This window comes from Stegostoma tigrinum, chromosome 2 (assembly GCF_030684315.1).
Source record: "Stegostoma tigrinum isolate sSteTig4 chromosome 2, sSteTig4.hap1, whole genome shotgun sequence".
Taxonomy (NCBI): Eukaryota; Metazoa; Chordata; class Chondrichthyes; order Orectolobiformes; family Stegostomatidae; genus Stegostoma; species Stegostoma tigrinum.
The window spans coordinates 161,561,861-161,573,931 of record NC_081355.1 but is presented as its reverse complement, the minus strand read 5'-3'; the positions used below and the strand labels follow the sequence as shown (position 1 = coordinate 161,573,931).

General features: G+C 47.9%; 1 protein-coding gene across 12 annotated transcripts in view; it reads right to left on the bottom strand.

Annotated features, from left to right (window-relative positions):
• The window catches only part of scrib (scribble planar cell polarity protein), a 222,455-nt gene that overhangs the window by 65,526 nt on the left and 144,858 nt on the right, over positions 1-12,071 (bottom strand). For 11 of the 12 annotated variants that reach the window (XM_059640869.1, XM_059640855.1, XM_059640863.1 and 8 more), the window contains one exon: positions 11,632-11,688. The exons of the other annotated variant lie outside the window; for it this stretch is intronic. In XM_059640869.1, coding sequence (XP_059496852.1) covers positions 11,632-11,688 — 57 coding nt within the window. The remainder of the gene's footprint in view (positions 1-11,631; positions 11,689-12,071) is intronic. 12 annotated transcript variants of the gene reach the window in all.

The following is a 12,071-nucleotide window of genomic DNA, read 5'->3' as shown; positions in this document are numbered from 1 at the left end:
GACTGGACAATAACCAACAATGTTCCTTTGTTTAAAAAGGGCAACAGGGATAATTCGGGAAATTACAGGCTGGTAAACTTTACATCAGTGGTAAGGCAGCTGTTGGAGAAGAATCATAGGCATAGGATTTACTTACATGGGGAAAAATTGGTCTTTTTAGTGACAAGTTGAATAGTTTTGTGTCTCACAAACTTGACTGAGTTTTATGAGTGACAAATATGATTGAGGAGGGTAGACAGTAAGATGTTGTCTGTATGGATGTGTGTCAAGGTCCATCATGGCAGGCTGACACAGAGTGAAATCACATGGGATCCATTAAGATGGACACAGTATTGGTTTAGTCATAGAAGAAACAGTAGTGATAGAAGGGTGTTTTTGTAAGTGGAGATCTCTGACCAGTGGTGTTCCACAGGGATCAGTACTGAGACCTCTGTACATTGCAATATATATATATAAATGATTTGGAGGAGAATGTAGGCACTATTTAGTTAGTTGGCAGATGACACAAAGATTGAGGAAGCTGCAGATAGTGAGGAGGATTACCAGAGGATACAGCAAGATATAGAGAGGCTGGACAATTGGGCGAGAAATGGCACATTGCGTTTAGAACACAGAACAGGCCCTTCGGCCCACGATGGTGCACCGAACATGACACCAAATTAAAATAATCCCTTCTGCCTGCCCTTGGTCCACATCCCTCCATTCTTTGCATACTCATGTGCCTATCTAAAAATCTTTTAAATGCCCTCCACTGAGTAAAAATATTGCCCCTCACATCTCCTTTGAACTTTCCAAATCTCACCTTAAATGCATGCTCTCTAGTTTTAGACATTTCATCTCTGGGGGAGAAAGATTCTGACCACAACCCTATCGATCCATCTCATAATTTTACAGACGTCCATAAAGTCTCCCCTCAGCCTTTGCCACTCCAGAGAAAACCACCTTAGTTTTTCTAGCCTCTCCTTACAGTTCATACCCTCTAATCCTGGCAGTTTCCTGGTAAACCTCTTCCAGACCCTCTCCAAAGCCTCCACATCCTTCCTGTAATGTGGCAACCACAATTGAACATAATACTCTAGGTGTGGTCTAACCAAAGTCTTATAAAGCTGCAACATGATATTCTGACTCTTGTACTCAATTCCCTGACCAATAAAGGCAAGCATGCCATACACTTTCTTTACCAACCTATCTACTTGCGTGGACTGTTTCAGGGAGCGATGGATTTGAACCCCAAGATCCCTCTGTGCATCAATGCTGCTCAGAGTCCTGCCCTGACTGTATGCTTTTCTTTAACTTTTGACCTCCCAAGGTGCAGCGCCTCACGCTGGCCCGGATAAAACTCCACCTGCCATTTCTCTGCTCATATCTGCAACTCTTCTGTATCCTTTTACACTATACACAACTCCACTGAACTTTGGCTAACCCACCCACCTTTCAACCGTATACATCACAAATAGCACACGGCCCAGTGTGGATCTCTGCAGAACACTATTAGTCATGGAACTGTATTTAATCCAGCCAAATATATGGTGAGGGATAGCAGGAACGACAGATGCTGGAGAATCTGAGATAACAAGGTGTAGAGCTGGATGAATACAGCAGGCCATGCAGCATCAGGGGAGCAAGAAAGCTGATGTTTCGGGCCTAGACCCTTCTTCATAAATGGGGGAGGGGAAGGGGGTTCTGAAATAAATAGGGGGAGAGGGGGAGGCGGATAGAAGATGGATAGAAGAGAAAATAGGTGGACAGGAGATAGACAGGTCAAAGAGGCGGGGATGGAGCCAGAGGAGGTGACTGTAGGTGGGGAGGTAGGGAGGGGATAGGTCAGTCCAGGGAGGACAGACAGGTCAAGGGGCGAGATGAGGTTAGTAGGTAGGAGATGGGGGTGGGGCTTGAGGTGGGAGGAGGGAATAGGTGGGAGGAAGGATAGGTTAGGGAGGTGGGGACGAGCTGGACTGGTTTTGGGATGAGGTAGGGGGAAGGGAGATTTTGAAGCTGGTGAAATCCACATTGATACCATTGGGCTGCAGGGTTCCCAAGCGGAATATGAGTTGCTGTTCCTGCAACCTTCGGGTGGCATCATTGTGGCACTACAGGAGGCCTAGAATGGACATGTCATCTGAGGAATGGGAGGGGGAGTTGAAATGGTTCGTGACTGGGAGGTGCAGTTGTTTATTGTGAACCGAGTGTGGGTGTTCTGCAAAGCGGTCCCCAAGCCTCTGCTTGGTTTCCCCAATGTAGAGGAAGCCACACCGTGTACAGCGGATACAGTACACCACATTGGCAGATGTGCAGGAGAGACTTTCACCTCCGGAAAGCAGACAAGGGTGGGGAGGAAAAAATGTCTTTGGTGGTGGGATCAGATTGTAGATGGCAGAAGTGTCGGAGGATGATGCATTGGATCCAGAGGTTGGTGGGGTGGTATGTGAGGACTAGGGGGATTCTCTTTTGGCGGTTATTGCAGGGGCGGGGTGTGAGGGATGAGGTGCGGGAAATGCGGGAGACATGTTTGAGGGCGTTCTAGACTGCTGAGGGGGAAAGTTGTGGTTCTTGAAAAATGAGGACATCTCAGATGTATGGGAGTGGAATGCCTCATCTTGGGAGCAGATGCGGCGGAGGTGAAGGAATTGGGAATAGGGGATGGCATTTTTGCAGGAAAGTGGGTGGGAGGAAGTGTATTCTAGGTAGCTGTGGGAGTCGGTGGGCTAGAAATGGATATTGGTTTCTAGGTGGATGCCTGAGATGGAGACAGAGGGGTCCAGGAAGGTAAGGGATATGTTGGAGATGGTCCAGGTGAACTTAAGGTTGGGGTGGAAGGTGTTGAAGTGGATGACGTGTTCGAGCTCCCCGTGAGAGCACGATGCAGCGCCGATACAGTCATCAATGTAACGGAGGAAGAGGTGTGGTTTAGGGCCAGTGTAGGTGCGGAAGAGGGATTGTTCCATGTAACCCACAAAGAGGTAGGCATAGCTTGGGCCCATGCGGGTACCCATGGCCATCCCCTTTGTCCGCAGGAAGTAGGACAAATCAAGAGAGAAGTTGTTGAGGGTGAGGACGAGTTCGGCTAGGCGGATGAGGGTGTCGGTGGAGAGGGTCCGGTTGGGTCTGTGGGACAGGAAGAAGCGGAGGGCTGAAGGCCATCTGCATGGGGAATGCAGGTGTATAGGGACTGGACGTCCATAGTAAACATGAGGTGTTGGGGACCAGGGAATTGGAGGTTCTGGAGGTGGTGGAGGGTGTGGGTGGTGTCACGGACATAGGTAGGGAGTTCCTGGACCAAGGTGGAGAAAATGGATTTGAAATAGGTGGAGATAAGTTCGGTGGGGCAGGAGCTGGCGGAGACAATGGGTTGACCAGGGTCATCAGGTTTGTGGATTTTAATGCAGGCAGCAAGTATACAGTAAATAGCAGGATGCTGAGCAGCATCAACATGGAGGGATCGAGGCACACAGGTCCACAGTTCCCGGAAAGTGGCAGCACAAGTGGATAAGGTGGTTAAGGAGGACTATGGCATGCTTGCCTTCATCATTCAGGGCTCAGAGTACAGGAACTGGCAAGCTGTAGCTATATAAAAATTTAGTTAGGCCACATTCGGACTATTGTGTACAGTTCAGGTTGCCACACTACCAGGAGGATGTGAAGTCTTTGGAGAGGGTACAGAAGCAGTCTGTACTGACAATACCTGGTTTGGTATCATCTACGAGGAGAAATTGGACAATTTCACCTGGATGCCATAGGATGAGGAGCTACCTGATTGAAGTTTACAAAATGATGGATAGAATGTATAGTCAGAGTGTTATTCCCAGAGTAGAAATTACTACGATCAAGAGGGAATACAGGTTGAAGGTAAAAACAGGTTAGGTTTAAGGGGGATGACAGGCAAGTTTTTTTTGTATAAGCACAGAGGATGGTAAGTGCCTGGAACGTGCAGCCATTCGGCCTCAGCCGGTGTGTTCCCCAGGCCCTGGCCCAGGCCCAGTGATGAGGTAATGCCCAACAGCCGGAATGGAGCCTGGCAGGGTGGGTTCTTGGTATGGCAATCTCAGCCTGGAGTGGCATTCTTATATCAGTGTGAAGTCTCGTCCTGTCTTTGGCAGCTTCCAGGTATTCCAGCAGCATGGCCTGGAGGTTTGCTCTTGATGCAGTGGTCTCTGCCCAGCACGGCAGTCTCAGCCCAGTTTTCCAGTGTACCCCAAAATCTGCAGTCATTAACTGAATGGAGATGAAACTTTACCTCGTTTTTCCTCTTATTTATCACTTCGGTCATTAGTTTATGCACCATGGTACGGTGACTTATAAAATGCTTCACTTTTTCTGTAAAAATACATATGATAATAAATTGCTATTCCATTCCATTTAGAGGCAGTGGTGTTTGATATACTTGCAATATTTTACAAGTGTCGTGACAGAGACACAAATAGGAGGCTGTAGAGGGATACGGACTGCATCGAGTCAAAAGACTTTCAGTTTCAAAAGGCACCACATGTTGGTCCCTGATAATAAAATGTGAGGCTGGATGAACACAGCAGGCCAAGCAGCATCTCAGGAGCACAAAAGCTGACGTTTCGGGCTGAGACCCTTCATCAGAGAGGGGGATGGGGTGAGGGTTCTGGAATAAATAGGGAGAGAGGGGGAGGCAGACCGAAGATGGAGAGAAAAGAAGATAGGTGGAGAGGAGAGTATAGGTGGGGAGGTAGGAAGGGGATAGGTCAGTCCAGGGAAGACGGACAGATCAAGGAGGTGGGATGAGGTTAGTAGGTAGGAAATGGAGGTGCAGCTTGAGGTGGGAGGAAGGGATGGGTGAGAGGAAGAACAGGTTAGGGAGGCAGAGACAGGTTGGACTAGTTTTGGGATGCAGTGGGTGGAGGGGAAGAGCTGGGCTGGTTGTGTGGTGCAGTGGGGGGAGAGGACGAACTGGGCTGGTTTTGGGATGCGGTGGGGGAAGGGGAGATTTTGAAGCTGGTGAAGTCCACATTGATACCATTGGGCTGCAGGGTTCCCAAGCGGAATATGAGTTGCTGTTCCTGCAACCTTCGGCTGGCATCACTGTGGCACTGCAGGAGGCCCGTGATGGACATGTTGTCTGAGGAATGGGAGGGGGAGTTGAAATGGCTGGCGACTGGGAGGTGCAGTTGTTTATTGCGAATCGAGCGGAGGTGTTCTGCAAAGCGGTCCCCAAGCCTCCGCTTGGTTTCCCCAATGTAGAGGGAGCCACACCGGGTACACTGGATACAGTATACTACATTGGCAGATGTGCAGGTGAACCTCTGCTTAATATGGAAAGTCATCTTGGGGCCTGGGATAGGGGTGAGGGAGGTGGTGTGGGGGCAAGTGTAGCATTTCCAGCTTCACACTTTATTATCTTGGATTCTCCAGCATCTGCAGTTCCCATTATCTCTGATAGATGTTGGTCCCGCCTTGGTGTGCTGAAGGGTCTGTTCCTGTTCTTTATTCAATGAAACTCCCTCTGACTCCCTGCTGGGTCAGTCCTACTGATAGGACCCAACACATCCTTCACCACTGCTGCAGATGTCAAAATCAGTCTTCTTGAGAGCAGGCCAGAGGAAAGTGACTGCCCCAGACAGAGTCCCCAGCCATGTGGACAGACCCTGTGTGGACCAGCTGGCAGAGGTATTATGTTTTGCTGATATTGGGAGAGAGAGAGAGAGAGAGAGAGAGAGAGAGAGAGAGAGAGATAGTGTGCTTGTTGATAACAAGCTCCTTCCTGTATTCTGATTCATTGTTGTTTGATATCCGTCCTGCCGGGGTGGTATCGTCAGCAAACTTATAGACGGCGTTCGTTCGGAATTTGGCAGCACAGCCATATGCGTGCAGGCCGTACAGGGAATACAGTAGAGGTCTGAGGACCCATCCTTGGGACGGCTCCAGTGGGTGCTGAGTGTTCTTGTGGCAGAGGTGCAGTTACCTATCCTCACTGATTGTGGCCTGTGGGTCAGAAAGCTGAGGATCCAGCAGCAGAGGGTGGGGCCAAGGTAATCACTGACATCTTTAACCTCTCCTTGCTACAATCTGAAGTCTCTACCTACTTCTAGAAAACCATCATCCCAGTACCAAATAAAACACATGCAACGTGCCTCAACAACGTCCACCCAGCGGCTCTGACATCCATAATCACGAAGTGCTGAGAGGGGCTGGCCATGGCCCAGTCTCCCCGCCTGCTCGATCCCCTGGCAACTGGAGTTCAATGCGGACAAGTGTGAGGTGATGCACTTTGGTAGGAGTAACCAGAAGGCAAAGTACAGGGCTAATGGTAAGATTCTTAGTAGTGTAGATGAGCAGATAGATCTCGGTGTCCATGTACACAGATCCTTGAAAGTTGCCACCCAGGTTGACAGGGCTGTTAAGAAGGGATACAGTGTTTTAGCTTTTATTAATAGAGGGATCGAGTTCCGGAACCAAGAGGTTATGGTGAAGCTGTACAAAACTCTGGTGCGGCCACACTTGGAGTATTGTGTACAGTTCTGGTCGCCCCATTATAAGAAGGATGTGGAAGCTTTGGAAAGGGTGCAGAGGAGATTTACTAGGATGTTGCCTGGTATGGAGGGAAGGTATTACGAGGAAAGACTGAGGGACTTGAGGCTGTTTTCATTAGAGAGAAGAAGGTTGAGAGGTGACTTAATTGAGACATATAAAATAATCAGAGGGTTAGATAGGGTGGATAGGGAGAGCCTTTTTCCTAGGATGGTGACGGTGAGCACGAGGGGGCATAGCTTTAAATTGAGGGGTGAAAGATATAGGACAGATGTCAGAGGTGGTTTCTTTACTCAGAGTAGTCAGGGTATGGAATGCTTTGCCTGCAATGGTAGTAGATTCGCCAACTTTAGGTACATTTAAGTCATCATTGGATAAGCATATGGATGTACATGGAATAGTGTAGGTTAGATGGGCTTCAGGTTGGTATGACAGGTTGGCACAAATCGAAGGCCGAAGGGCCTGTACTGTGCTGTAATGTTCTATGTTCTAACTTGCCTATAAATGTAACAGGTCCACAGTGGATTTCATATCCTTAGCCCTACACTTCCCTGGAACATCTGGATAAGGAAGATACCTACGTCAGGCTCCTACTCATTGAAGCTGGAGATGTAGTCAACACTATCATCCCCTCCAGAATGATCTCAAAATTCTGAGACCTAGGTCCACTCTCTAACTGGATCCTCAGCTTTCTGACCCACAGAACACAATCAGTGAGGATAGGTAACTGCACCTCCTCCAGAATAACACTCAACACTCAACACTCACTGCAGCACCACCCCACCATGGGTCCTCTGCACCCCATTTTACTCCCTGTACACCCATGACTGTGCTGCCAAATTCCAAACAAACGCCATCCATAAGTTTGCTGATGATACCACTCTGGCAGGACGGATATTAAACAATGTATGATGAGTAAATATGTCCCTCTGAGACAGGCAAGAAGGGGTAAGATAAAGGAACCTTGGATGACGAGAGCGGTGGAGCTTCTAGTGAAAAGGAAGAAGGTAGCTTACATAAGGTGGAGGAAGCTAGGGTCAAGTTCAGCTAGAGAGGATTACATGCAGGCAAGGGAGGAGCTCAAAAATGGTCCGAGGAGAGCCAGGAGGGGGCACGAGAAAGGCTTGGCAGAAGGAATCCGGGAAAACACAAAGGCATTTTACACTTACGTGAGGAATAAGAGAATGGTCAAAGAAAGAGTAGGGCCGATCAGGGATAGCATAGGGAACTTGTGTGTGGAGCCTGAGGAGGTAGGGGAAGCCCTAAATGAGTTTTTTGCTTCTGTCTTTACGAAAGAAACGACCTGTGTAGTGAATGAAACCTTTGAAGAGCAGGTGTGCATGCTGGAATGGATAGAGATAGAGGAAGCTGATGTACTGAAAATTTTGTCAAACATTAAGATTGACAAGTCGCCAGGCCCGGATCAGATTTGTCCTCGGCTGCTTTGGGAAGCGAGAAATGCAATTGCTTCGCCACTTGCGAAGATCTTTGCATCCTCGCTCTCCACTGGAGTCGTACCTGAGGACTGGAGAGAGGCAAATGTAATTCCTCTCTTCAAGAAAGGAAATAAGGAAATCCCCGGCAATTATAGACCGGTAAGTCTCACGTCTGTCGTCTGCAAGGTGTTAGAAAGGATTCTGAGGGATAAGATTTATGACCATCTGGAAGAGCATGGCTTGATCAAATACAGTCAACACGGCTTTGTGACGGGTAGGTCATGCCTTACAAACCTTATCGAATTTTTTGAGGATGTGACTAGTAAGGTTGATGAGGGTCAAGCTGTGGATGTGGTGTATATGGACTTCAGTAAGGCATTTGATAAGGTTCCCCATGGAAGGCTCATTCAGAAGGTCAGGAGGAATGGGATACAGGGGAACTTAGCTGCTTGGATACAGAATTGGCTGGCCAACAGAAGACAGCGAGTGGTAGTAGAAGGAAAATATTCTGCCTGGAAGTCAGTGGTGAGTGGGGTTCCACAGGGCTCTGTCCTTGGGCCTCTACTGTTTGTAATTTTTATTAATGACTTGGACGAGGGAATTGAAGGATGGGTCAGCAAGTTTGCAGACGACACAAAGGTCGGAGGTGTCGTTGACAGTGTAGAGGGCTGTTGTAGGCTGCAGCGGGACATTGACAGGATGCAGAGATGGGCTGAGAGGTGGCAGATGGAGTTCAACCTGGATAAATGCGAGGTGATGCATTTTGGAAGGTCGAATTTGAAAGCTGAGTACAGGATTAAGGATAGGATTCTTGGCAGCGTGGAGGAACAGAGGGATCTTGGTGTGCAGATACATAGATCCCTTAAAATGGCCACCCAAGTGGACAGGGTTGTTAAGAAAGCATATGGTGTTTTGGCTTTCATTAACAGGGGGATTGAGTTTAAGAGTCGTGAGATCTTGTTGCAGCTCTATAAAACTTTGGTTAGACCGCACTTGGAATACTGCGTCCAGTTCTGGGCGCCCTATTATAGGAAAGATGTGGATGCTTTGGAGAGGGTTCAGAGGAGGTTTACCAGGATGCTGCCTGGACTGGTGGGCTTATCTTATGAAGAGAGGTTGACTGAGCTCGGTCTCTTTTCATTGGAGAAAAGGAGGAGGAGAGGGGACCTAATTGAGGTATACAAGATAATGAGAGGCATAGATAGAGTCGATAGCCAGAGACTATTTCCCAGGGCAGAAATGGCTAGCACGAGGGGTCATAGTTTTAAGCTGGTTGGTGGAAAGTATAGAGGGGATGTCAGAGGCAGGTTCTTTACGCAGAGAGTTGTGAGAGCATGGAATGCGTTGCCAGCAGCAGTTGTGGAAGCAAGGTCATTGGGGTCATTTAAGAGACTGCTGGACATGCATATGGTCACAGAAATTTGAGGGTGCATCCATGAGGATCAATGGTCGGCACAACATTGTGGGCTGAAGGGCCTGTTCTGTGCTGTACTGTTCTATGTTATTCTATTAGAATACAGGAAGGAGATAGTGTGCTTGTTGTTGCAGTGAAATTATAACAATTTCTCTCTCTCTCAATGTCAGTAAAACAAAATAACTGATCATTAACTTCAGGAACAAAGGAGGGCGACATGCACCGCCCCCACCCCCCAGCTACATCAATGGAGCGGAGGGGGAGAGGGTTGAGAGCGTTAAGTTGCTCAGACTGATGATAACTGACAGTCTGACCTAGACCTAGATGTGGTGGTCAACAAGGTACAACAACGCCTCTTCTTCCAAGCAAGGCTTAGGAAATTCTGCATGTCCATAACGAGTCTCACCAATTTTTACAGATGCACAATAGAACACATTCTCAGTTTACAAAGGATTGGTACAGCAACTGCTCTGCCCACGACTGCAAGAAACTACAGAAAGTTGCGTGCACAGCCCAGATCATCACAAAGCCAACCTCCCATCCATGAACTCCAGCTACACTTTTTACTGATGTTGGCAGCCTTTCCACAGCAAAGACCTCTCCCACCCTGGTAATGCTCTCTTCAAACCTCTTCTGTCAGGCAGAAGACAAAGAAGCATGAACACACACATCAGCAGGTTCAACAACAGCTTCTTCCCTACTGTTATGAGACTGCTGAATGGACTCTAAGTTCAGGCCTATTGTTGATCTTGCTTTGTGCACCTTCTATGCAGTGAGTTTGTATGCTTCACTCTAAGCGCCCTATGATCTGTACGTCCTTGTTTGCTATGACCTGCCTGTACTTCCTGCAAAACAAAGATTTTCACTGTATTTAGGTACACGTGGCTATAATGAATCAAAATCAAATTAAATGTCCAGAGATAGTGACCGCAGTGTCTACGGCATTCTACTTCTTACTGTCTGATGTGCTGATCTAACTTCCTCTTCACCTACGCTAGTGTCAGCAGGCAGCACACTCTCTCGTCTTTGGCTGGGCAGGGTTCCTCTGAATTCCACAGTTATTAATGACTGTCTTAGAGCAATGACTTCTCTAGCTCTGCTCCCACACAACGAAAGCATTGCACATCAAGCACCTTCTTAAACGCTTCTTGAATTTTTAAATTTTCTGTTTGGCTTTTCCTCTCTTTTGCAGCTTGTTCGGTCACAACTTATATGAGCAGTTTCCTCCAGAGTCAAATGTGATTGATGTGTGAAGTTCTCGATATTGGTATACCCAGGAGTGGGAGAGATTCAGCAAATGCTGGATCTTCTGTAATCTCTGCCCTCAGTCAAACATTCCTGATCTTGATGTCTGAGGTTCGAAGCACGTTGCTGCTCTCTTCTGCTGAAATGTGCCTGACACAGTTCTTGGCTGTTCCCTAATCTCCGTGTAAATCCTTTGGGAGATTCTGGCTGGATTCCTCTCGTAAGATCAGAGGCAACACGAGCAGCTGTGAGCTTCCAACTACTACAGTCCCAGATCCCTGAAATTCTCCAGGTTTGTACAAATAGAATAGAATATCCTCTATTGTCACTTGATGGGGACTCAAGGGAGTTATGGTGCCTGTGATCTCTGTGTAGAGAGAATCCTGAACTGATTGCTAATTGCCAGGCATAAAACCAGCAGGAACATCAGAGATAGGCACTGTTCATTCTCAAAGTTTGTTTTCAAATGGTTGTCAAACATGGAGGAAGCAGCTCAGTGGATGACAACCAAGCAAGGCAGTGGCTCAAACACACCCCCAGGCAGTCTTTTCACTGACAGCACAGCTGAGGCAGGCTTTTCTTATCACGCACATCACTCAAACATGTCTGCCCAGCTTCCAGGGTGACAGGCACTATTCACTCGTCTGCCAGGTCCTCACCGAACAGCCTCACACACACCCATACACAAACCCCATCTAGCCAATCCAAAGCACCCATAGCTCGCGCTACCTGTCAGACCAAATCAAAGCCTCAGCATTAAGAGTGGACCAGGAGCAGGATCAGGCTATTCAGCCCTTTAAAGCTGCTTGGACTTTCAAGAAGAATATGGCTGTCCAGTGATGACCTGACATCACCGACTAGCCAAAATGAGGGAAGCTCTTTGATGCCATGACGCATAAGGCAGGAAAGTAGAGTTGAGGGTCATCAGATCAGCCAAGATCTCAATGAATGGTGCAGCAGACTCGATGGGCTGAATGGTGTACTTCTGTTCCTATATCAAATGGTCTTAAAGATAAAATCACCAACTTCAGGAAAAGTTCTCACCACTTTCTCCAGCTGCTCTTGCTCCCATAATGATGACTCACGAACCATCTCAATTTCCTGGAAAAAATAACAAATGTAAGGAGCAGGGACACAGGCATGATAGAGATACTGAAAAGACGCAGAGCGGGAAGGCAAAGAGACAGACAGAAAGTCTGATAACGTAAGGAATAGGAACACTCGGCCCTTCAGCTGCTTGAACCTATTCTGCCTTTCCGCCACTGCAGCTAGTCACCGCATCTCAGCTGCACTTTCCTGTCTGACCCTACCCCCCTCACACCCCGACTACTGTGGTCTCCCTTACTTAGTCTGATTAAACATATTCAATCAGCCAACTTCCACCACTCTCTGGGAAGAGAGTGCTAAACAGCTTGGTGCTCTGAGGGAGGAATTAGCCACCTGGGCCTGATATGGAGATGCCTTGTTACAAAACAATGTTGCTG